The sequence below is a fragment of the Mustela nivalis genome (genome assembly GCF_964662115.1).
Source record: "Mustela nivalis genome assembly, chromosome: 3".
Lineage (NCBI taxonomy): Eukaryota > Metazoa > Chordata > Mammalia > Carnivora > Mustelidae > Mustela > Mustela nivalis.
The window spans coordinates 173,524,167-173,548,389 of NC_139022.1; the positions used below are offsets into that span (position 1 = coordinate 173,524,167).

Genomic DNA, 24,223 nt, shown 5'->3' on the forward strand with positions numbered 1-24,223 from the left:
TACCACTATTTTTTAGGGGATGACATCTTAGCTGATTATTTAAGGAAGATGAACTGATAAAAAGCCAACTTTATGTAGACTCAGATAAGAACAAATTTCAAAGACAATTGTCCTCTAGATGATCACATTACAGAGGGAGTGAAATGATGTATATACATGGAAACACAAGACTGCATCGCCAGTCTTTCCAATCCTAGTTAAGTTTGGCAGAGGGGTGACTTCCCTATTTCCAGTTTTGAATCAATGAAGTCAATTATAGAATCGATCATAAATTATGAAATTGCTCTTAACTTTGAGAACTTCTTTGACTCCAGATAGTTTCTCCCCCAACCGTGTTTGTGCTCCCCTTAGTTCTGCTTCCCCAAAATGAGCTCTTATCACTGCTGCCTTGTAGAAACTCATTTAACTTTGTTGAACCCATGGCCTCTCTCTTGGTTGGCAGCACACGCTTTTCTCTGTGGCACCCATCTGCATCCTACAGAGGCACACTTGGGAAAAAGCTCATTTGCAGAATGCGTAGAACACCATCTTAAATTCTGTTTATGCTCTTAATGCAAAAGGCATTAACCCAATATATTTCTCTCCAGCATAGTGGATTTTCACCGACTCTACAGCTTTAATGGAATTGGTGAAATTGAAGTATAATCTGATTGTCAACACAGGTATATTCTGTCACTATTCCGTAAAGCAGACTTAAAATTAACTCTGGATGGTATCAGGCATCTTTAATAAAACATGAGTTGTAACAACCAACCTCAACTCAGTACATAGCCTTCAGGTCTCTTATTCACACCTTGCCTTTCCTAGGTAATATTAATAAGAAACAATGGTCACTTTTTAAAAAACTTTGAGCCAAAACTTTCTATAGGAAAAAAATTGTAAGAATATCATAGCAGGAAGATAATGAGTTTTCCATGAAGGAATCTAATCCTTCCAATTTCTTACCCTGGGGAGACCAGATTAAGAAAATTCAACTTTATTTGAATCCTGTATTAAACTGAATCCTTGGAGTATTGGGGGGAAAAAGCAGGGTCGTGGAATAGATTCCTTCTTGTGTACAGATACCAAATAAATATATGCTTACATAGGTGTGTATGGGTTTTCTGTTGCTGTGTAACAAATGAACGCAAATTTAGTGGCTTAATATAACACAATTAATGATTTCACAGTTCCGTGGCCTGGAAGTCCAGGCCTGGCTTAACTGACTCCTCCTCTCAGAGTTTGAGGCTGAAATCAAGGTGTTGGCTGAAACTGCCAACCCTTCCGAGGTGGGGTCCTCATTCAAGTTCTCCAGTTGTTGTAGGACGGCAGGTGAACCTCTCTTTTGTCCACTACAAGGATGTCTTGGTTAAGAGAGGCTCTGCCTTCAGCTCAGGTCATGATCCCAGGGTCCTGGGATCGAGCCCCGGATTGGGCTCTCTGCTCAGCGGGGAACCTGCTTCCCTCTCTCTCTGCCTGCCTCTCTGCCAACTTGTGATCTCTGTCTGTCAAATAAATAAAATCTTAAAAAAAAAAAAAAAAGATGAGAGAGACCTCATCAGGAGAGCCGCTATCCCATCAGCTTCAGGAAGCCTGTCCACACTCACGAGGAGGGGATTACATAGGGCATGACATCAGGTGATGGGAATGTTGGGTCCCTCCTGTCACAGTGCTCTTCAGATCATAGCTGTGCCGTGATTGACGTAGTGCAGATGCCTCATGGAAAATAGACCAGGCATTCCCAAGGCCCCAAGTCGGACGACGCTACTCTTGGGATCTGAACACACAATCCCATATGCCGGATGAAATGCACAGAGAGCTGAGTACTCTGGGTCTTCGGGAGGTAGCTTTACAAATTTTGCCACTTGAATAAGCAGATAGAGCAGGCGTTACAACAGCAATGGATGAATGCAGGGGAAGGATGGACGCCTTTGCTCCGAGTCACCTGTTTCAGTTCTTGATTTGGGAAGGAAACCTCTTCCCCGATGATAGGTTTTCACTTCTAGCTAAAAGTAGTTTTTGCTCTCATTGCACTGTATTTGCCAAAAAAAGCTGTCTGAATTCTTGATGTTCGCTCTCAGAGACGACGAATTTAAAGGCATTACAGTGAGAGAATAAAATAAGTAAATGGATCTTCTCATTTGAGTTGTAAGTTTATAGCCTGCCCACAAATCACAGCCTCTGTAATAACGATTCCCAACGACACCGCTGATTTTCTTATTCTCTTGGGCTTTCTACAGTGTCACAAAAAAAAATGCCTAAAATAATGTGTAAGGAGAAAAGCCAGCTCCATTTACACACACACACACACACACACACACACACACACACTATCTAGTACATGCACAAACACATATCTTTTTTAGTAAGACAGCGCAGGAATATTTGCTTGCTTTTCTGGACTTGAAACAAAACCAACCAAACAAAAACAAGCAGGATGAAGGCTTGTTGGCGGTGGGGGGGGGGGAGGTTGGAGGAACCAGGTGGTGGGTATTAGAGAGGGCACGGATTGCATGGAGCACTGGGTGTGGTGCAAAAACAAGGAATACTGTTATGCTGAAAATAAAAAAAGAAAAAATAATTTGTAAATTGATAACACATTGAAATGATACAATTTTAGATAGAGCCAGTTAAATAAAATATTAAAATTTAAAAAAAAATAAGTGAATGCACGCACTTGAAAGCCCAACTTGTTCAGCCCAGCCCTCCTCCTCCTCAGAGCCAGAGATAATGCCAGTCACCCAGTGCGGAAGAAAGTTGCATCAACCCCACCCAGACTCTACCCCAGAGAAACTCGCAGGCTGGGGAGACCCCAGGCGAACCACTAGGACGCTGAGGGTTTCTAAGAGAGCTGTAGCTAAATCCGAGGAAACTCACTGAAATGCAAGCAGGTTCTGCCTGGAACAGTGCAATCTCCTACTTTAAAATACACTTCATGTCCCAGTGCTGCTTTCACATTTTAAAACATTCCATTTTTATTTCACTGAACTTTTGATAACTGGGAATAGTAATCGAAGAAATGAGGAATATTCATAAAAACCCCTAAATCATCAGCCTCTCTGAACAGTAGCTAGTGTAGACTGTCAGGTAGCACTGGGGTATCAGATCTTTTTACCTTCTCTGAAACGGATTCAGGTGTATACACTATTATTGGGGGCCGCCGGACTAACACAAAACCAGACTGCGGAGTCCAGAATGTGTGCCGTGTCTTGTGATCACCTTGTATGATCCCTGATTTGGCATTTGTTGGCCTACGTTCTGTAGGCTCAAGGTTGGTGCCCCCTCCCAGCATTCATGTGTTGAGAACCTAATGCCTAAGGGGATAGTGTTAGACGGGGAGGCCTTTGGGAGGTGATTAGGTCACGAAGATGGCTCCCTCATGGATGGGATTAGTGTCCTTCTACAAGAGGTCCCAGAGATGTCGCTCACCCCTTCTGTCATGCAAGAATGCAAGAGAAGTCGGTAACCCAGAAGGAGGCTCTCTCCCAACAGTGCTAATGACCCCCTGCTGTTGGACTCAGGCTCCAGCGCTGAAGGGAGCACATCCCTGTTGTCCCCACCTGTGATGTTTCCTGGTAGCAGCCCCTAGGGACGAGCACACCTCCCAGGTGGCTACAGATTTGCTGTCAGTACAATATGCTTACCATGTGACCTTGGTTAGAGAGTAAAAGCTGGCCTGGGGGCCGGGCTCATTCACCGTGCCATCCAGTGACTCCACAACTTACGCAAATGCCATGGAAGATGATTTTGACTCCTGCACGTTGAAAATGCACCACAGCCAAAGAAACTCGTGAGAAGAGAAATAAGACTATAAAAGTTTGCGGTTGATACGCATGTGCATATGGGTGCTATGAGAGGCACTTGCTACACTGGCTGTGGACAGAAAGTAGCATTTTGTAGGTGGGTATGGTGGCAAGTGCAGTTGGGCTCCATGGGGCCCATTTTGCATTTATGAAGCATTCGTCCACACATACTCGCATTCGTCCACACATACTCGCATTCGTCCACACATACTCGCATTCGTCCACACATACTCGCATTCGTCCACACATACTCGCATTCGTCCACACATACTCGCATTCGTCCACACATACTCGCATTCGTCCACACATACTCGCATTCGTCCACACATACTCGCATTCGTCCACACATACTCGCATTCGTCCACACATACTCGGTGGTCACGTCCGCTCAGTTGCCAGTACTCCAACGTGAATGCTATGAAAAACAGAAATGTTGTTTTAATGTGTGCAAGTAGGCGTACACACAGTTGATTGAAGAGCGCTTCTAATGAGCAAGGTAACCACCGCTTCTGAGAAAGACTGGTTTTCCTGCGGACATATCACTTTTAATAGTTTTAGTGAGGTATGATCCGCATACAATAAACTGCACATCTAAATATAAAATTTGACACATTTTGACAAGTGTGTATATCCGTGAAGCCATGTCACCATCAAGATAGTGAACATGTCTATCAACCCTGGAGTTTCCTTGTACCTTTTGTAACCGCTCCCTCCTCCACCTCCCCAAGCCCAGGCAACTACTGATCTTTCTGGCTCTACCTTAGTTTCCATTTCCATCATTTTGTGTGAATGGAGTCATTCATTCAGCCGGCTTCTTTCACCAGGCATTATTTTCAGATTCTTCTGTGCTATATACATCAACAGTTCATTTCTTTTTACTGCTGACTGGGATTCCCTTCTGTGGACATAAGATGACTCGTTTAGCCAATCACCTGCTGATAGATAGACATATGGGTGGTTCTATTTTTGGCAGTAAAACTTTTAAGAATTTCTGTGTACCAGTATTTGGGTGGACATTCACTTTCTCTGTTTTTTGGGTAAATATCTAGGAAGGAGATGGCAAGGTCATGTGGTAATTGTGTGTTTCATTTATTAAGAAAGTGTCAAATAGTTTCAAAGGGATTGTGCCTTGCTCCACATCTACCAGAAGAGTAGGAGAGGGGTTCCTAGTCCCCGCAAGGTCATCAACATTTGGTGGTGTCAGGTTTGGGTTTTATGTTTAATTGAGCCATTCTGTTAGGTGTGTGGTATTTTCCCTATGGTTTTTGTTTTCTTTTTTCTAACAAATGGTGTTGAAAATTTTTCTATACGCCTTTTTTGCTGTCTGTCTTTTCTTGTGACATGTCTATTGCTGTCCTGGACAATTTATGTATTAAGTTTTTTTATTGTTGAATTTTAATTTTTTAAACATATAAAGGACATGAGTCTTTTATCTGATTTGCAAATATTCTTTCTCTGGGTGTGGCTTGCCTCTCTCCCTGCAGGGTGCCTCTCAAAGAACAGAAGTTCCCCATTTTGAATAATTCCAATTGTCTTTGTTTCTCTTATCTGAGTAATGTTTTTGGCATTGTAGCTAGGAAATCTTTGCTAGACTGAAGGTCGCAGAGAGATTCTTCTAGGCTTTCCTCTAGAGGTTTTATGGTTTTATGGTCTATGATCCATTTGAGTCTGCTATGAAGCAGGGAGTAAGTTAAGTTATCATTCAAAGGTCTTCTTTGCACAGATGGTTATCCAATGGCTACGGCTTCATTTGCAGAAAAGTCTCTATACTTTCTCTGCTGAATTGCCTTTGCTCCCTCATCAAAACTGAATAAACCATATATGTTCAGGTCGATGTCTGGACTTTCCAGTCCAGAAATCTGTTGCTCAGTCTTTCTATCTTGATGGTGACAGCAAAGAACGCTATTGTAGTTCTAGAAATGAGTCTTGAAGTCAGGTTGTGGACATCCTCCAGCTCTGTTCTTTCTTTCCAAAATGTTTTGGATATTCTAGATTTTTTTTTAAAATTTCTGCATGAATTTTAGAACCAGCTTGTCAATGTTTACTCCCAAAAAAGGCTTCTAGAATTGTGATTCAGATTGCATTGATTCTGTAGATCATTGAAGGGATTTGGTGTTCTTTTAGTATAAAGTCAAGTACATTTTGTGAGATGTATTGCTAAGTGTTTCATATTTTTGATGCTACTATAAATGCCATTCTTTTAATATCTGATTGCTCTTTGCTGGCATGTAGAAATGAAATTAACGTTTTCTATTGATCTTGAATTCTGAAGCCTTGATAAATTATCATTATTTCTAGCATCTTTCTGATAGATCCTATAGTATTTTCTACATATACAATCACAATGTTTGTGAATAAAAAGATAATGAGTTATTACTTGTCATTATAAATGACTTTTAATTCTGTTTCTTTCCTAGCTGTGTGAGATAGAACTGTCAGTAGAGTGTTGACTATAAGTAGAAGGGGCACATATGCTTGCCTTGTTTCTGATCTTAGGATGAAAGCATGCAGGCTTTAGCCATTAAGTAAGATGTTGCTTATATATTTTTAATGCATGTCCAGCAGATCTGGGGAACTTTTTTATTTTCATAGTTGATGAAAAGTTTCTATAAGGAATTAATTTTGAATCTTACCAAATGACATTTTTCATCTATTGAACTTATCATATAGGTTTACTTTCTAGACTGTTAATAAATGGTGAATTGCACTGATCAAATTTCAAAGGTTAATGCAAACCAACATCCCCAACAGAATCCCCACTTAATCCTTTCCTACAGTTATTAAACTTTTTCTACAGTTTGGAGTTTGACTTATCGAAATATTGTCAAGAATTTTTGTGTCTCTCTCCATGGGACATATTCACATGCAGTTTTCTTTTCTTGTAATGTCTTTGTCCGGCTCTGATTCCGGATTAGAGTGGGCCTCATAGAATGACCTAGATGCGGTCTCTCCTTTTGCTTCTCTGGAAGTGTTGTGTGCAGTAGATTTTACTTCTTCCTTATGCCCTCCCTGCCTCTACTTCCGCGTTCCGTCTTCTAGCTACTCGGACACATGGAATGCAGTTACCATAACCACTTTAATGTTCTTGACTACAGATTCTGTCATCTGTGTCATTTCTGGGCCAATGTCAGTTGAATTGATTTTTGGCCTCGTAAGACCTCATGATTTTTATCAGCTTCTTTGCATATCTGGTCATTCTAAATTACAGGCAGGGCATTGTGATTTTTTTCCCTTGGGGAATCTTGGACACACTTTTGTGTTCCTGAAATTAAGTGAGAGCGTTCCTTCAGAACATGATCAAGTTGTGTGAAACCAGAATGAACATTCCGGCTTTTGCTTTAGGCATTGTTAGTTGAGACTGGAACAGAGTTTGGGGTGATTTTTCCCACGGCAGAAGCAAGACCCTTCTTGGTCCTTAACAGATGCCGGTGAGTTGTGAGGTCGTTCCCTCTTGCTCTTACGAGCAAACACTGGGCCTGGCCCTGTGTGAGCGATGTGCACTGTTCCCTTTGATCTTTGCAGGTGGGTCTTTCCCTACTCTTGTGGTTTTCCTGCATTTCACTGATTTGTTCCCAACAGAATAGTTGAGGCCGGATGTCTGCGCAGCACTGGTGTTCCCTCTGTGCATCTCACTCCTTCTGAGAACTTCGACTCCTTTGGCTTCCTCCCCTTCTCAGCTCTGTCCCCCCAGTCGCTAGTCTGTAAGCCTGGTTCTCCTTCCCCGCCAGGGCCCGGAACCCTCATCAAGGCTGTAGGCTCGGTCACTTGTGGGGCTCGCCTCATGTTTCCCCTCCCTTGGCGATCATTGCCCAGTGTCCGATGTTTTAAGAACTGTTGTTCCATACAGTTTTTAAAGCTGTTTTGGAGGAGAAGACTAACGCTGTTTCTGTTTCTCCATCTTGGTCGGAAGCAGAAGTCTTTCTGTGACCTTAGCGATCTGAACCCACCACGTCTCTTTCACGTCTCTTCCTTACTGGGTACCATGAAGCTCGTTTCCAGGACTTCCTGTCAATTTTTGCTGTTTGTCTCAGGTGTCAGGGGCCACAGGCCTGCTTCTGTGCTCTTGCTGGAGCGCTTTGGCCCGTTGCAAACACAACATCATTTCTTCCTTGTTTGTCTTGTGCGGAACGGCTTTCTGTCTCAGCAGGACAACTTTTGATGCTGAAAGAGAACCTGATAAATGCATGCAAACCCCACGAGTATCCCCTGTGAGAGGACACCGCGTTCCTGTATTCAGCTATTGATGACACGACTGTAAAGGTCATTTTCTTAGTTTGTGCTGAGCACATGCTATCAAAAGTTTGCTTGAATTGTCACCATCTCTTTTATTTTCAACCTGTGAAATATACATATTTCAGTATTTTTCAAAGGAAAAATAAACCGCAAAACACAGCACATCTTTACTACCTGAATTTGTTCCCCAAGTTTATGCACATTCCCTCAGAATGCACTTATTTGTGAATTGATCAATATGATTTATACAGTCACACACACAAAAAATACTAAAGATTGATAATGTAAATTACATGTGACAAAATTCTTGCCCTTGACAAACTTGCAGTCTGTGGGTGAAAGCAGGCTTACAGATAGACAAATTTCAGTGAAATTCATGCTTTGATTCTGTGAACCAGGCCTGAGGTGACAGTGGCCTGAATTAGGAAAAGGCCAATACAGATGGGAAGAGGGACTGGACCCCAGAGTCTATGACTACAGGTACCTCCCAGCTTCAGGGCAGAGGAAGAGAGAGTCTCAAACAGACTCCACGCTCAGCACAGAACCCGATGCAGGGTTCAGTCTCACGACCCTGAGATCATGACCCGAGCTGAATGCAAAAGACAGACTACTCAATGCACTGAGCCACCCAGGCGCCCCTGGGTTAAACTTGAAATGGATGGTTCTCTTACTGTTGAATGGGACAGAGAATACATGGGGAATGTATCTGGAGAATTGTGCAAAATTGCTTTAATAAACTTCAGGGTGTTTTGTTGTTCTGGACCTTCTGTTTATATTTTCTGCTCGCATCGATGGTTCCCTCTGTTTATTTTTATACATTTTAATTTATTAAAAATTTAAATTTTTCTATAACTTATATCTTATATTTTCCAGCTTCATTTTTTCCCAGAAAAAAATCGATACATAGCTTTCTGTGAGTATAAAATGTATCTCACATTGATCGGATCCATTTATATATTGCAAAATGATCACCGCTAGAGTATTAACTACCAGCTCCGTCCCACCACATAGTTACCATTTCTGTTTTGAGGTGAAAACATCTCAGATCTTCTTTCTTAGACATCTTCAGTTGCATGCTACAATATTATTAGCTGTAATCACTACGTCATCCATTAGATCCCCGAACTTGCTACCCTCTTGACTGGACATTTGTACGCTTTGGTCATTACCTCACCACTGTTCCTGCCCCCACCCCAACCCCTGGTAACAACCACACTCTTTTTATGTTTCTCTGAGTCTCCTTTTCAGATTCAATGTAGAAGTGATAGCAGCAGAATTTGTCTTTCTTGGCTAGATTTGTTTCACTTGGCCTAATGTCCTCAAGGTCCATCCAAATTGTTGCAAATGGTAGATTTTTTTTTTTAAATATAATTTAAAGATTTTATTTATTTATTTGACAGAGTGAGAGAGAGACAAGCAGAGAGAGCGTCAGGCAGAGGGAGAGAGAGAAGCAGGCTCCCTGCCGATCAGGAAGCCTCTGAGGGGCTCGATGGGGTCCTGGATCCCAAGACCCTGGGGTCATGGGCTGAGCTGAAGGCCGATGTTTAACGGACTGAGCCACACAAGTGCCCCCTGGTAAATTTTTTTTTTTTTTTAAGGTCATTCTCACACGTGAGTTTTGACTCCAAACAAGGCTTTTATGCTCTCTTTCCTTACCCACGAGGCTTCAGAATATCCTTGCTTCCTCCACATCCAACCAGCATTTGGGGCGCATTTGCTGACTTTCATGAACCGTCTCCGTTTTGGCAATGGCCGCCCCAGGACACCGGTGTTCCTGCCCCTGCGTTCCATGTTCTGGGGTCCAGCTTGCTCTCTCTGGCTTCTCCCCCCCGAGGCGCCGATCTCCAGCGGCTGGGTAGAGCGGCCTTCTCCCCGAGCATACCGGACTCTTCTTAGATGAGAGTTTGCTGGCCCGACCGCCCTTCACATTGATGATGTCGCCGGAGCACGAGCTGACGGTGGGTGGAATGGAAGTGGGTGTTTCAACAGATATTTTCCAAGGGCCTAAGCTAAGCGGTGGTGAGAGCCCCTCTGGACTTTCCCACCTGCTCTTTCTTTCTTTCTTTTTTTTTCTTTTTAATATTATTTATTTATTTATTTATTTAACACAGACAGAGATCACAAGTAGGCAGAGAAGCAGGCAGAGAGATGGGGAAGCAGGCTCCCTGCTGAGCAGAGTCTGATGTGGGACTTGATCCCAGGACCCTGGGATCATGACCTGAGCCAAAGGCAGAGGCTTAACCCACTGAGCCACCCAGGCGCCCCTCTTTCTTTACTTTGTACAGAAAATATCATTTACTCTTTCCACTTATTGCAGGGATTTTTCAGGGACCAAATAAGAGATTTTCATTCTAACTGGTAATGTTGGACCAATCTGCTGAAATAAATTGAAAATAGTACTTGGGTTTGGGGATCAGTTCTTTGCTTCAGGACTTTCTCAGTGACTTGGAGTCACGAAAAGTGAAATGGGACAGAATATCCCGTTGGACGTTGGCCTCCTCATAGAGTAATAGCAATGACTTACCTTGCTAGAGCTGCTCATGGTTTACAGAGTGTTTGTCTATTAATAATTTCATTTGACCGTTATAACCACCCTGTGATGAACACAGGAAACATTTTTCCTGGGAAGAAGTGGGGACGACCTCCAAGCTTCGGTGCTGTGTTCCTTCGCAGGTTGTGTGGAGTATCACGGCACTGCCCATGTGTGTCTGTAGGAAAATTGGACTTAAATACAGGATGACTGACAACCTAGTAACTGTGCTCCTCCTTTGTTCTTCAGGAAAGCCAGAGAATGTTCTAGAATGAAAAAGTATCCAGAGGAAAATAACTTTGATCACTGGCAGTTAGCCTAGAGGTCCTCATAAGACCCAAATAATGTAACCTGAGCATAAAAGCCTGGATCTATGGGAAGATTTTCTTCCTTTTTACGGTTGAATGGTGTATATTATAGTATATATTGTATATTATTATTATCCGTTGTATGTATATTATATGTTATGTTTACACACATACCGCGTCTTGCTTATCCTTTCGTCTGTGGTTGGACACCCACGTTGCTGCCATCCCTTGGCTGCTGTGAGTAATGCTGCAATGAACACGGGAGTGTAGATATCACTCTAAGATGCTGATTCCAGATTCCTCAGCTATATACCCAGAAGTGGAACTGGTATTAGTAACCACTGTCACCTAGTATTTTCCACCTGAGTATTAGGAATCCTATGTGACAAGTAATAGTTCTTAGCTCCCTGAAATTTCTTTGAAAATAATTTCTATCTTTGGCATTAAATATAATGATCCAAAGTTGGGTAGTTACTCCGGTGGGTCATCAGGATATTGTTGCCTCCAGATTCGGCTGAGCCATAGAATGACTTACCGTTGAATCAAATCACTTCATAATTTGGGTCACTGATAGAAAACTGATTGGTCATACCATTTCTCAGCATTTCGTTATTTGATATTCTATTTATTTATTTTAGATTTTATTTATTTATTTGACACAGACACAGCAAGAGAGGGACAGAAGCAGGGGGTAGTGGAAGAGGGAGAAGCAGACTCCCAGCTGAGCAGGGAACCTGAGGCGAGGCTCAATCCCAGGATCTAGGGATCATGACCCAAGCCTGAGGCAGATGCTTAACCCACTGAGCCTACCCAGGTACCCCTGTAATTTGCTATTTTAAATGATTGCATTGGGCGCCTGGGTGGCTCAGTGGGTTAAGCCGCTGCCTTCGGCTCAGGTCATGATCTCAGGGTCCTGGGATCAAGTCCCATATCTGACTCTCTGCTCAGAAGGGAGCCTGCTTCCTCCTCTCTCTCTGCCTGCCTCTCTGCCTACTTGTGATCTCTCTCTGTCAAATAAATAAATAAAAACCTTTAAAAAAATAAAAAAAAATGATTGCATCACAATAAACCTTAAGAAGCAGATGAAAGGAAAGTTCTGAATCTCAAGGTAGGCTTCATAATGATGAAAAGACAATAAACAGAAGAACAAACGTACCAGAGGCCAGGGCTAATAAGCCCGAATTGATCTTTATCCTTGAGTTGTGCCCATCTCTGCCACACGGGACATGTCACCAGCCCACAGAGATCAACTCAGCCCCCTGAGCCAGCTTTAAAATATATTTGCTATTCATGTATTTAAAAAATGAAATTTCACCTCCATAGAAAAGGTGACATGTCTCGTGTACGGAAGTGGAAAGTTACTGGGAGCATCTTCTATGTTTGTTTCTTAAGATGGGGGATCTCACTGACGGACTTGTCAATGCTCAAAGACCCGCCATTTTTAAGCAGGGGTCCGTAAACCACATATGTTCCAGGTCAGTTTCAGCCAGGAGCCCTGGCCACCTGTCCCACCAAGCTGAGGTGATGATGGTGGCATCTGGCGTTTTCAGTCTGGGGATGGCGGCGCCATCACGGTATAAGCCTGGAAGAGCTTATTTCATTCCTATCGTGTGGCCTCCATTTCAAGAAAAGATGAGAGGGCTCATGTGTGTTCTGCCTGGTTTTTCACACGATTGGGTTTATGGCATTCATTGGGGCTATTTTATTTTTCATTTGGGAGGCAGCATCCGAATAATATTATAATAAAAGATGCTGTAAACAAAGGGAAATGGAGTCATCAATCTTCCTGATATTTGTTGGGGTAGAGAGAAGGCACACTGGTGTGGTTGGGGAAGGAATGGTGAGAAGATATGAAATCAGGGAAGCAGTTGTGACCACTTTCCATAATTCCTGCTGAAAGCTTGTGATGTCACCAACAGGAGGAACTCTCCTAGGCTTTGTTACTTAGGAATTTATTTTTAATTGGACTACTGGTAGAGAAAAATTGCTATAGTAACTAGATTACTGACAAAATACATATTTTAATAGGCTTCCAGGTAGGGCTGGCGTTGTGGACACGTGGCCACTCTCTCTTCTACTGGAAACCCATGACTGTCATATTAAAGGCGTATTCCTTCCAAGCATAAACCCACAAGGACAGTTTTTACTGTGCCTAAATCCCCGATGGGAGGGGAGATGAATTGGTGATGGATTCACGGAATCTGAACGACCACCCCCAGGAACCCTGGTGTGCGAGGGACCTGGGTAAGATTAGCGAGCCCATCGGTTTATCACATCCCTCAGCTGTGGATGTTGTGCCCCTAGTTATGAGTGCAAACACCAGATTTTGATGTAACCCAAGGGACAAGTGTGACTGCATTAAGATGACAGAGATCAGAAGTCCTCATCAATGTCGCAGACACAGGGATGGGGGGGGAGTCAGGGGCCAAACCCTCTCCTTCCACGGGCACAGGTAATGGGTCATGCCTGGTCCTGGAAAATTCTGGGTGTTAGCACTAGGGGCTAAATATGCAAATATTTAACTACAAGATACGGAGAAAGAAAGAATGTTTCTCTTTTTCATAAAAAAGCTTAGAGGGCTATTTAACACTTACTTGGTATTTATGTTTAACATCAATAAAAATCGTTTTTTAAGTATGGTCATAATGGGTGCGTCAGATGTCGTGGGTTTCCCTCTAACGACACCTTTATTGTCCAACGGAAGAACGAACAGTGCGTGCTGTGTCCAAGGCCAAACCTTGTACCCTTCATACGTGTGCTTTTTTATGGAGATGCCGTGTTTAGAATTCTTGGCAAATAAATCTTTAAGAATCTTAATCAGTTCCACCCCCCCACACCGCACACCATGCCCCATTTGCCAGACCTTCAAACGTACGCTACTCAGTAACCGGGACGCTCCCACCTGTGCGTGAGAGGGAGGAATCTGGTGGCGAGGGAAAGGACGAGAAACTGAGAAATGCTTCCCAGGGACTAACCAGGGAATGTGAAAAGTTACACACTAGAAGTTACTCTGTACTCTCTGTGTTATTTGGAGACTCTTCTACTCTTAACACTTGCAGGCCGTCATCCCAGAGCTTAAAATACTCATTGAATTTAAACTGAGTATTATGCTGTCCAAAATAAAATGTTTGGTTCCGTAACTTTTAGCCTTTTTAAAAAAAAACACTTAAGCTTCACATGGAGCACTCAGCAGTTTGGGCTACTCACCAAGGCAGAGGAAGGGGATCTTTATGGGCTCACCATTCTTCTTCGCATCTGGGTACATGTATTGTTTCATTCTCCTTGATGACGCAGGAGAAACTGCAGATTCCTCCTGCAGTTGACCTGAACGCTGAACAGGCTCTTAAAGCCCCAGCTGGACAACACTGTGTTTTTCACTCGATAGAATAACAGATGGGTGTCAGGACGTGAGGTTCAGAGAGCCCCGTCTTCCAGGAAAGGGAGCAAGCACGGGTCTCCACTGATGCTTGTACCATAAGCACATGCCATCTTCTCGCCCAGGAGTACCAGCCTTGCAACACCAACCCTTGCCCGGAGCTGAAGAAGACCACGCCCTGGACGCCCTGGACGCCCGTCAACATCTCGGACAACGGGGGCCACTACGAGCAACGGTTCCGCTATACCTGCAAAGCCCGCCTGCCTGACCCAAACCTGCTGGAAGTGGGAAGGCAGAGAATCGAGATGCGGTACTGTTCCAGCGACGGAACCAGCGGCTGCTCCACGGACGGTGAGCGGCCCCCCAGAACCCACCCCCTTCCCGCAGAGGGGTGCTTGATCCCATCTCTAAGGTCCGAGGACAGCGAGGGGAGGGGATGTTCTCCTTTGCCTGTTTCTGGCGTCGCCATCTTTCTGACAATGACCCCCACTCGTGCAGAACCGGCTTGATAGCCAGTTGATGAGAAAGTCTTCTGTACCAAGGTGGTCCTATGAATTCAGCCCTCACAGTAACACTGTATCCGTTAGCCATCCAGGATAGTTGGTGGGAGATTTGTTTAAGATCAGGAAATATCTTGAGGAAGGCTCAGTGGTCTTCCGTAAATCTTCTGGCCCCCAAAACGTAAGCTGCAAATAAGCTTTTGCTTGGATTCTCCCCGAGCTGGACCAACACAAAGTGCGTCTGTCTGTAGAAGGCTCTTTCTGCTAAAAAGTTCACCATGTGAGAATCCTCTCATAGTCTTTGAAATTTCTCTGTCCTTTTCATATCTGTAGTATCATGTGAATAAGGTAGGGACAACTCTAAGGTAGACTAGGAGATGCACCCTTTACCCGGTCCTGCGGCTTAGTGGGCATCTCGCCTCATAACTCACTTGCTCCCCCTGGAGCTCAGCTTCTGTACTGCAGGAAAGGGGGTGAGCCTCCTCGTCGCCCAAAATCTTCGCTTCTGCTTTCTTCTTCATCTCTTCTGTCTCTCTCACTTACTTTAACAAGAGCTGTCCAATTCTAAAAAAGAAGATAGGTGTTCACAGATGGTTCTCGGAGCACGATGTGTTGAGAACAGTGACAGTGCCATCGTGCACTAGACGACCGGGAACATTTCTCGGCACCTTTGCGTTTATGATTCCATCTTATTCTCCCAACGTGAGCATAGGAAGTACAGTCACCGTCAGTGTCGCTTTTAGAGACAGCTCCTTGGACCCAGAGTGGGTGGCCTTATTGAACCACAGAGGTGGCGAGCTACCATGTCGGGCTGCCATGGGTAGGGTAAATTCATGGGGTGTGATCAGTGTCCTGCCTTGCCAGAGGGGAGCTCTTGTGTGGAGCAGTTGCACTCGTGTCACCGATGCCTGCCTCCTCCGGGGAGCTGCTGGACAGCAGGGGCAGCTGGGTCTGCCAGCCTGCGTGCTTGCAGGCCTGGCCATTGCTATCAAGAGCCACTTCTGGTTGTAGGTCCTGACAGTGACCATCTCCGGACCTCAGACCATTCTGATCACTGTAGTTCTGCAACTATACACACGTATGTTCATCACTTTTGGGGAAAAAAAAAAATTCTGCTTAGGGAAAAGTTTTGTGTGAGTATATCTATAATTCCTTTAAAGCAAACACCTATACATGCAGAAAATCAAGCAAAATGATCTTCATTCCTACTAATTTTGTAAAATACTGCTTCAGTAAGAAGGAAAGACATAGGCTGGAATACCAAGAGGAAACTGGGGGCCCATGTAAAGATCTACATTCTGCAAGGGACAGTCTTTTCATCTCACATTGGGATTGTGACATAAGATACAAAATTCCCAGTTAAAGATGAATTTCAGATATTTCTCAGATTTTTTTTCTTTCTTTTTTTTTTTTTTTTAGTATAAGTATGCCCCATGCAATATTTGGGACGTACTTACCCTGAAACATTCCTTGTTGTTTCTGAAATTCAGATTTAACTGGGCTCCCTCTATTTTATTTCCAAATCCTGGTAACCCTGTTTCCAATTCATGCACTTAACTTTCTCATTTCAGAGCGGGTCATGAACTGTCATATTTCTTATAACACCAAAGTGAAAAAGAGACAATGAGTGTCAGTGTTTCCCCACAGAAGACTGTCATTGTCTTTTCTGAACATACGTTTTTTACCCTTTTATTCTCAGAGACATACAAAGCCAAAGCTGATGTTTGTTTTCAATGATAGTCACTTCCCCAGAACTTTGTGGCTTACTTTGAGAGCTGTTTTTTGTTTTTTTGAATAAATGAAGTTGTTTATTTATTGGAGAGGAGGAGAGAGAGAGAGAGTACACAAACAGAGGGAGCTGTAGACTCCCTGCCAAGACGAGGAGGCAGATACAGGACTCGATTCCACAACCCTGGGATCATGACCTGAGCCAAAGGCAGATGCTGGAACGACTGAGCCACCCAGGCTTTTCCAAAGTTTCCTTTAAAAACCCGAATCGCATTGCCACTGTTCGAGAGCATTAGAATGTTTGCTAATATTGCAAGTGAGTAGCCATTTTCATCAAAGCCAATAGGCGTTTTGGCTGTGACTGATTAATTAAATGACTTAGTGAGTGTAGAGTGCTCAGAGCAGATCAGACACACGGGAAGGACCAGAGCGGGTTCCTTCCAAGACAGCTCCCAACTGCTGCTGCTGCTTCTGCAGCCACGCAGGTACCTGGGGCAGCCCAGCTGCGAGTAACCAGGCCTCACACTTCACGGGGGCCCAAGCCCCTTGGCACAGTCATGCAGGGATGTCTTCATTTCCGGGTCATGAGCTTTGCCCCCTGTGGGGTTCCTGATGGCCCCCCGTCTCTGGGGTCTGATCGGGAAGAGGTGAGCTCCGCGTCTTTCACCAGCCTGAATTCCCTGCGGAAAGGCTCACAGCGAGAGGGACGGGTTGAGGAGACTGTTCGAGCCACGCTTTCTTCTCTACAGCTGGCTGTCCCCCATGGTGAGCCTCACCTCCTGTCCTGTTCTAGAATGCTCTAGAATTCCTGAGGGAAGTGAGGAAGTTGTGTTTCCTTTGTAAGAAGTTTCTCATTAAAACGAGTGACCTACAAACCCAAGAACTAATACTTGCATGAGGATGTGACCACATTCACCAGTCAAGTTCTCGGTTGCATCCCACTATGTAAAAGCAGTTCACCTGCAGTTCTTTTCTTCCGAAGTAGGAAAAATATGCAACCGATATGGGAGGTGTAGGTGCCGAACGAAGCAGGCGCTGCGAGAGAAGGAGGGTTGGTGGGGCCTCCGGTTACTCTCAGAACGTCTAACAGAGCTGCACTCGGCCGTCTTGTTGGCAGGTCTTTCTGGAGATTTCCTGCGTGCTGGGAGATACTCCGCCCACACTGTCAACGGGGCCTGGTCAGCCTGGACGTCGTGGTCACAGTGTAGCCGCGACTGCAGCAGGGGCATTCGGAGCCGGAAGCGTGTTTGCAACAACCCCGAGCCCAAGTACGGGGGAATGCCGTGCCTGGGCCCATCCCTGGAATACCAGGAGTGCAACATTTTGCCCTGCCCAGGTGAGTGGATTGAGCAATCTGGGAAACATCTGGAAATTCAAGGGCCCTCGACGACCTTCTAATTTGGGGAGGCTTGCTCAACTTCCCTGGCTTTGTGCTTGAGCTTAAACATGTGCAAAGTCACAGATTATATTTTCTACCTGCCTTGGTAAAAAGACAGCTATAACCTAGACTGGGTTATATATTCATTTATTTTTGCTGATTTTAAAGAAACTAAAACATTCTCGGGAGCCCCCGGGAGGCTCCGGGGCCTTTGGCATCCCACCTGCTGGAGCAGTGGGCCCAGCAGTGCAGGCCTGGAGAGCTGGGTTGTGTCCTCCAAGCTGGTGGCTGGCCTCCTCCCAAACTGATGGGCCCAGCCCTGCAGAGACTGCCCTCTCTTCATACCACTGTGTCCTCCTCCAGGGTGACAGGTATCAAGAGTGACCCACTGGTGGCCCTCATGTGCTCAGTCAGCAGGGCTCCATTTTGTCCTGAATTCTGCTCTCTAAACACACGCTCTTTTTCTCTTGGAGGCAGACAGAGGCTGTGCTGTCTGGGTCTTCCTCCGGAGACAGTTCATTCCACGGAGTTCTGAAATGAGCACAGGGCTAGGAAATCAGCTTAAAGAGTGTCCGTCTTCCTGGACAGGACGCTGCGTGCACACGCAGTCCTGAGGCTGGCTGTCGTCCCCAGCACGCTAGCCCTCTCTGTGCTCCTCCTGCCGAGCCCTGGGAGCAGCCCTCACACCTGACTCACTAACACCTTACCTTCCCATAACCAGAGGCTCCTTCATCGATGCCTCACGGCCACCGGAACGCTGTCTAGGGCTCTGCACTTGCCTCTGACTCTGCCCCGTGAGGGTTTCAGAACAGCAGGGACCTCCGTGACGGTCCCACTCACTGTAGTGCCCCCAGCTCCCTGCACAGGCTGGCACACACGGGACAGCCATCAGCAATCGTTCACTGAAGGACAAGAGAAAGAGAACAAGCATTGGGTTACTCGGTCTTCCTTCCTTCCTTCGTTCAACTTTGTCAGCAAACATTTTTGGCTCGCCCACCAGGCACCATTCACAGGCTGTGTGGGGGCACAGCAATATGGTTCTGGTCAGAAAGGAACCTAGAGTTCATGAGGAGACATCCTGTGAATAATGTCCACCCCGGATGGTCACTGGCTGTTGGGCTGCTGACCAGACATAGTGGCTATACCAGCCAGGGACCCACTGAACTGGAGCCATGGCAGCTACCCCAATCAGGTTGCCCGTGAGCGGGGTTCTGAGGGCCAGATAGGAGTTGGCCAAATAGAGAAGGGGGAATAATAATCTGGGGTGGGGGTGTCATCCCAAACACCAGGTACAGTGTTTTTAAAGGTACAGAAACCTGTGAGCATAGCATCTTTTCCAGTAGGTACAAATAAGTTTTGGAGCAACTTAAGCAAGGAACTGGCTTGCAGCAGTGCCCAGTGAGTATTTGTTGGATGAGCGAGTGGATGAGGAGACGGATGGACGGGTGGATGGGGGTGAGTGAACTGGTGGATGGGTAGACAGGGGGAAAGACGGTAGATGATGGATGGATGGATGGATGGGCGGTAGACGAGTGGTGATGGTTGGATTGGCGGATGGTAGACGGGTGCATGATGGATGAGTAGTGGATGACTTAGTGGCTGACTAGATAGGTGGGTGGACAGACAGATGGGTGATGGGTGAATGGGTGGGAAGATGACCAGAAGACGGGTGGATGAATGGGTGATGGATGGGTGGGTGGTGGGTGAATTGGTGGGTGGATAGGTAGTTGGATGGAAGTTTGAATAAATGTACATTAAACTGAAAATACTTAGTTTTCAGCTTTGCAGCGGGGAGCCCAATAATACCCCTGCTCCCATGGCTGCTGCGCTCCGCCTAGGCCGACTCTGCCTGAATTTCTTCAGCCTCAGGAGACTCTTGCCTCCGACTGCTTGGCTCTCCCGGCCAAGTGATGCGGAGGGACTGGGAAAGGTCACAGAACCAGCTCTTTCCCACAGCCCCAGCATGGAGAATAGCATTCCTCCCTGGCACTGGGAGAGAGTGTGGTGGTGACATCATTAGATCAGGATCCGTCTTATAAACCGAACGGGGAGGGCGACAAGGGAATGTCAGGATCTCTCCACCCACCCCCACATCCCCAGGGTCCACACATGCCACCTCGTCACTGTCAGCAGAACATGCAGACTTCTCCATGCTTGGAGGCCGCTTCGGGTCTTGAGTGCAAGACTCAGACCCTTCTCAGAGACCCCCCTTAACATGACCTGGTGGCTGTTTCTATTTGAGTTGATTTCATGGTCAAGCCAATACTGTGTATACATAACCTTCATGTCTTGACATAGCTCCATTCTCATTTTCTTTCTGAAAGCCAAGATTCCGTAGAGGGTGTGGAAATATTTAGAGTGGCCCCGTCACTTTCCTCTTGGGAATGGGCCAGTTCAGGGAACTGAGTTGGATGAATTCTATCTTCTCTCCCACCTTCTAGAAAATTCCTAAACGCATGATAGGATGTAACTTGGCAAGGAGGGGTTGGAACCGTTCAGGGATGTGGGTGCTGAGCTGCTCTGCCAGTAATCGGGCTATTTTTACCTCATTTAGGACCTTCTCCTCCCTGCGAATTGACTCATTCTTAGTTCTATTGGGTCCATAAAGAACAGTTACAAATGGGCACCGTATCTTATTTAAAAACCAGTTTTCTCCTTATGACTGGATTTGAAAATAAATCTGAAGCTGGGTGAACATAAAATCAATCAATGAAAAATTTGATCTCCAATCCCAATTTATATAGTAAACTGCCGTAAGGGTTTGAAGTTGAGATCCTGTTGAAATGATTCTTTTTCCCCTTCCATGGGTTGATCTGGTCATAACTTCACCTACATAATTTTCCTCCAACATTGAGAAATAGCTCGGTCTTTCTTCACTCCTTTTTTTCAATCCATGTTTGTCTCATAACTAAGGATTCCAGACCTTGGCCTACAAAGGTGGAGACAAAGGTAGTTCTTTGTTCCTGAGCAATATTCAAGTTCAAGTAAGATCATATATGTATATAGGGGAGTCGTAAGTATGAGGGAGGAGGCAGACTGAGGGACAGTCTAATGGAGGGGCAGACTCCGAATGAAAACGATGAGTCGGGACAGCTGTGCGTTCTGTAGAGAACGTGTTAGACATCGTGATGAGTCGAGAGGGCGCGTGCCTTTCTCTTCATGAGGTCCTTGAGTTTCTGCTCTGTTTTGTAAACCGTAAGTGCCATAAAAGGATCCTAAGACTTAGGTTCTGTCCAGAAGGAGCTGCGAGGCTGCTTGGTGGTGGGGAGGACAGCTGGTGCAGGACACTTCTGAGCCCAGAGCACGGCTGTCCTGCAGTGGAGACCATGTGGCGAGGCCTCGGGACTCTGGGGAAACACCATCACAGGCACACACGTCCCAGAGGACTGGCAGGGCATGACTTTATGTCTCTGACAGCCCCCAGGATGCCTGACATTCAGACATTAATCATTTCATTAAACCTTCCAAGTTCCTGGTTCCGTCCCACGCTCTGCAATCTCCCTGCCTCTGCAGTGGAGGCAATGCCGTGAGGCTTCTCATACTCCGCACTTTCTATTTGGGAAATAGTTCAGCCTTCCTCCTTCAGTGTTCAGGATCATTTTTCATCCCGTACAAAGCACCATCCCCCTTGCATTCTGAGTCCGTCTGTGCCCTGGAAGAGGCGGCGGTCGGTGATGGGAGCACAGCATTCGGGGGGCAGGAGGTGAGGAGTGGGGTTGAGCTGGCCTGGGGATGTCGGGCAATTGCAGATCAGGGCCACTACCTGAGAGAGTAAAGTGGCCAGAATTCTCCTCTGAATTCCTTTGTACTGGAAGCATCTCTTTCCCCAGTTCTGAAAATATCCCTTAGGACAATGAAGTCGCAGTTGAAATTGATACAGGTAGATACTGTATCTTAATGGTTTAAACTGGCAAGTGGGAGTGTTCTAGCAACTGGGTTCTGTTACACATGCGCCCTCAAACTGTTCGCACTTGGAACAAGGACTGCACTCTGATAACTAACTAACAGGACTGTGCCAGGGGAATTTTTCTTGATACCAAGACAACAGTGGTGTGTATGGTGTGGGTAGCATTGATCAGACTAGATGAAGTAATATTTGGAATATTAGTTGAAATGTGGATAGGAGTAAATGCTATTTGAAATACCACAAGGTAGGTTCTAGATATCAGCTTACTGGCTTCCCAGAACGTGACTATGAGTGCTGCTTTTTTATAAAATGATTATGAATGAGGGGCACCTGTGCGGCTCCCCTGTTAAGCATCTGCCTTTGGCCCAGATCATGATCGCAGGGTTCTAGGATCAAGCCCCATATTGGGCTCCCTGCTCGGCAGGAAGTCTGCTTCTCTCTCTCCTACTCCCCCCCTCGTGCTGTGTCTCTGTCAAATAAATAAATAAAATCTTTAAAAAGTAATAATGAAAAATTAAAAAATGATTATGAATGAAAAAATTCAATCTTTGGTTTGTTGTTAAGTTTTTTTTATTGTAAGAATATTGAACATGGGCGCCACCCTATTAAAAATGTATATTTTTTAAATTTATTTATTTACCTGAGAGAGAGAGAGCAGGGGAAGGGGCCGAGGGAGAGGGAGAGAGAGAATCCCAAGCAGATTCCGCGCTGAGCGCAGAGCCCAGCAAGGAGCTGGATCTCACGACCCTGAGATCATAACCTGAGAAAAACCAAGAATCTGGTGCTCGACAGACTGAGCCACCCAAGGGCCTCTGTACATAAATCTTTAAGTGCACAAAACGGGACTGTTCTCTATGGACATGGTATCGAACAGCGCGGATGTGGGTTTTTGTGAACAACCCTGCAACAGACATGGGAGTGCAGATCTTTTTTAAGGTCTTGATTTCAATTCTTTTGAAATCTGCACCAATGCCAGAAGTGGCATTGCTGGATCGTACAGTAATTCTGTTTTTAATATTTTGTGGGACCACAGTCATGCTGTCCCTCACAGCCGTGCCGGTGTGCGTTCGCACCAGCAGTGGGCAAGGGATCCGATTTCTCCAAACCCTCACCCACATTATGATCTGTTGTTTCTCTTTTTGTAATCTCCGTCCTGGCAGGTGCGAGGTGATGTCCTCCCGTGGTTCTGAACTGCACTGCGCGGATAGTTAGTACTGAGCATCGTTAAACATACCCGTTGGACACTGGTCAGCACGTCTGTCATGAGGTGCAAAAGTGAAGAACCCTCAGATCCCGTGGTTGGTTCCAAGTCCGGTTCTAGATGAGGCTCTAGAGCCTTCTGATCTCCAGACGGTCTTGTACACATTCAGACACCCACGCTCTTTGACACCTGTTCCTCTCAGGCACTGTGATGTAGAGGTGCCCTTTGGGGGGTACAAGCATAGGCGCCAAAGGCCAAGCTTCAGCCCAAGTTACCGGCAGAGAAGCTGGCAGCAGGCGTCCCCCCAGGGAGAATAGATGTAGAAGAGGATTTTTGAAACTTTTACAGTTTTGCCTCCTCTTACTGGTACCACAGCGGGTGGCCGACAACTGACTGGTTCCCTCTTAACTTCCCAATTCACCTTATCGCCTGCTAGGGAAAACATAGAAACTTCTGAATCACAAAGTTCCCAGCTAGGTCAAAACTCACTTTGAAATGGAGTTCAAATGTTTCATTTCTGTTTTGTTTTCTACTTTTTTGGCAGATAAAAATATCATGAAAATGAAATTCCTGCTCATGTTTTTACCCATGCCTGTATCTAAAGGAAAATATTACTCCACAGAGATGCGTTAAATCATGCTGCATGTATTAAAATACCAATGATGTGATTCTAGCCAAAACAACCTTGAATGACTTTGGCATTGCTTCCCGTGATGGCTTTTGTTTGTTTGTTTGTTTCAAAATTTTATTTATTTGTTTGCAAGAAGGAGAGTCGGAGAGCACAAACAGGGGGAGGGGCAGAGGGAGAGGCGGACTCCCCACTGGGAGCGGGTCTCATCCCAGGATCCTGAGATCATGACTTGAGTGGAAGGCAGGGCCTTAATCACATGAGTCACCCAGGCACCCCATTCTGTTTTCTTTTTATGTAGGATACAGAGGAAACAAACTATGAAATTATGTACTTATGGTAACAGTGAGCCTCTCATTGGGTTTCGTCGTTGTTCGCTGTGGTGATGGCTCTTTGTGCCCACTGATGAGTCTCCTCGAGCTGCCCAAGTCCTACAGCTCTCTCCTGGGACTCCGGAAGACAATGGGGGTGGCTAGAACAGGGCGCGTGGTTCAGGACTTCGATAAATAGCAGGTGGATATGACAGCACTGGAGACCGTGGGCAGCGCAGGGGGCCGGCTCAGCAGCATCAGCTAACGCAGGACGAGCGTCGAGGTCCCACGTGCAGACGGGCCACGGGTGCCTGCGCTCAGGGCATCCGTGCGCAGGTGTC

General features: G+C 45.6%; 1 protein-coding gene across 4 annotated transcripts in view; it reads left to right on the forward strand.

Annotated features, from left to right (window-relative positions):
- Nucleotides 1-24,223, forward strand: part of SEMA5A (semaphorin 5A) — a 466,391-nt gene that overhangs the window by 422,333 nt on the left and 19,835 nt on the right. For all 4 annotated transcript variants that reach the window (XM_082725185.1, XM_082725188.1, XM_082725186.1 and 1 more), the window contains 2 exons: nt 14,355-14,580; nt 17,575-17,793. In XM_082725185.1, the coding sequence (XP_082581311.1) occupies nt 14,355-14,580; nt 17,575-17,793 (445 nt within the window). The remainder of the gene's footprint in view (nt 1-14,354; nt 14,581-17,574; nt 17,794-24,223) is intronic.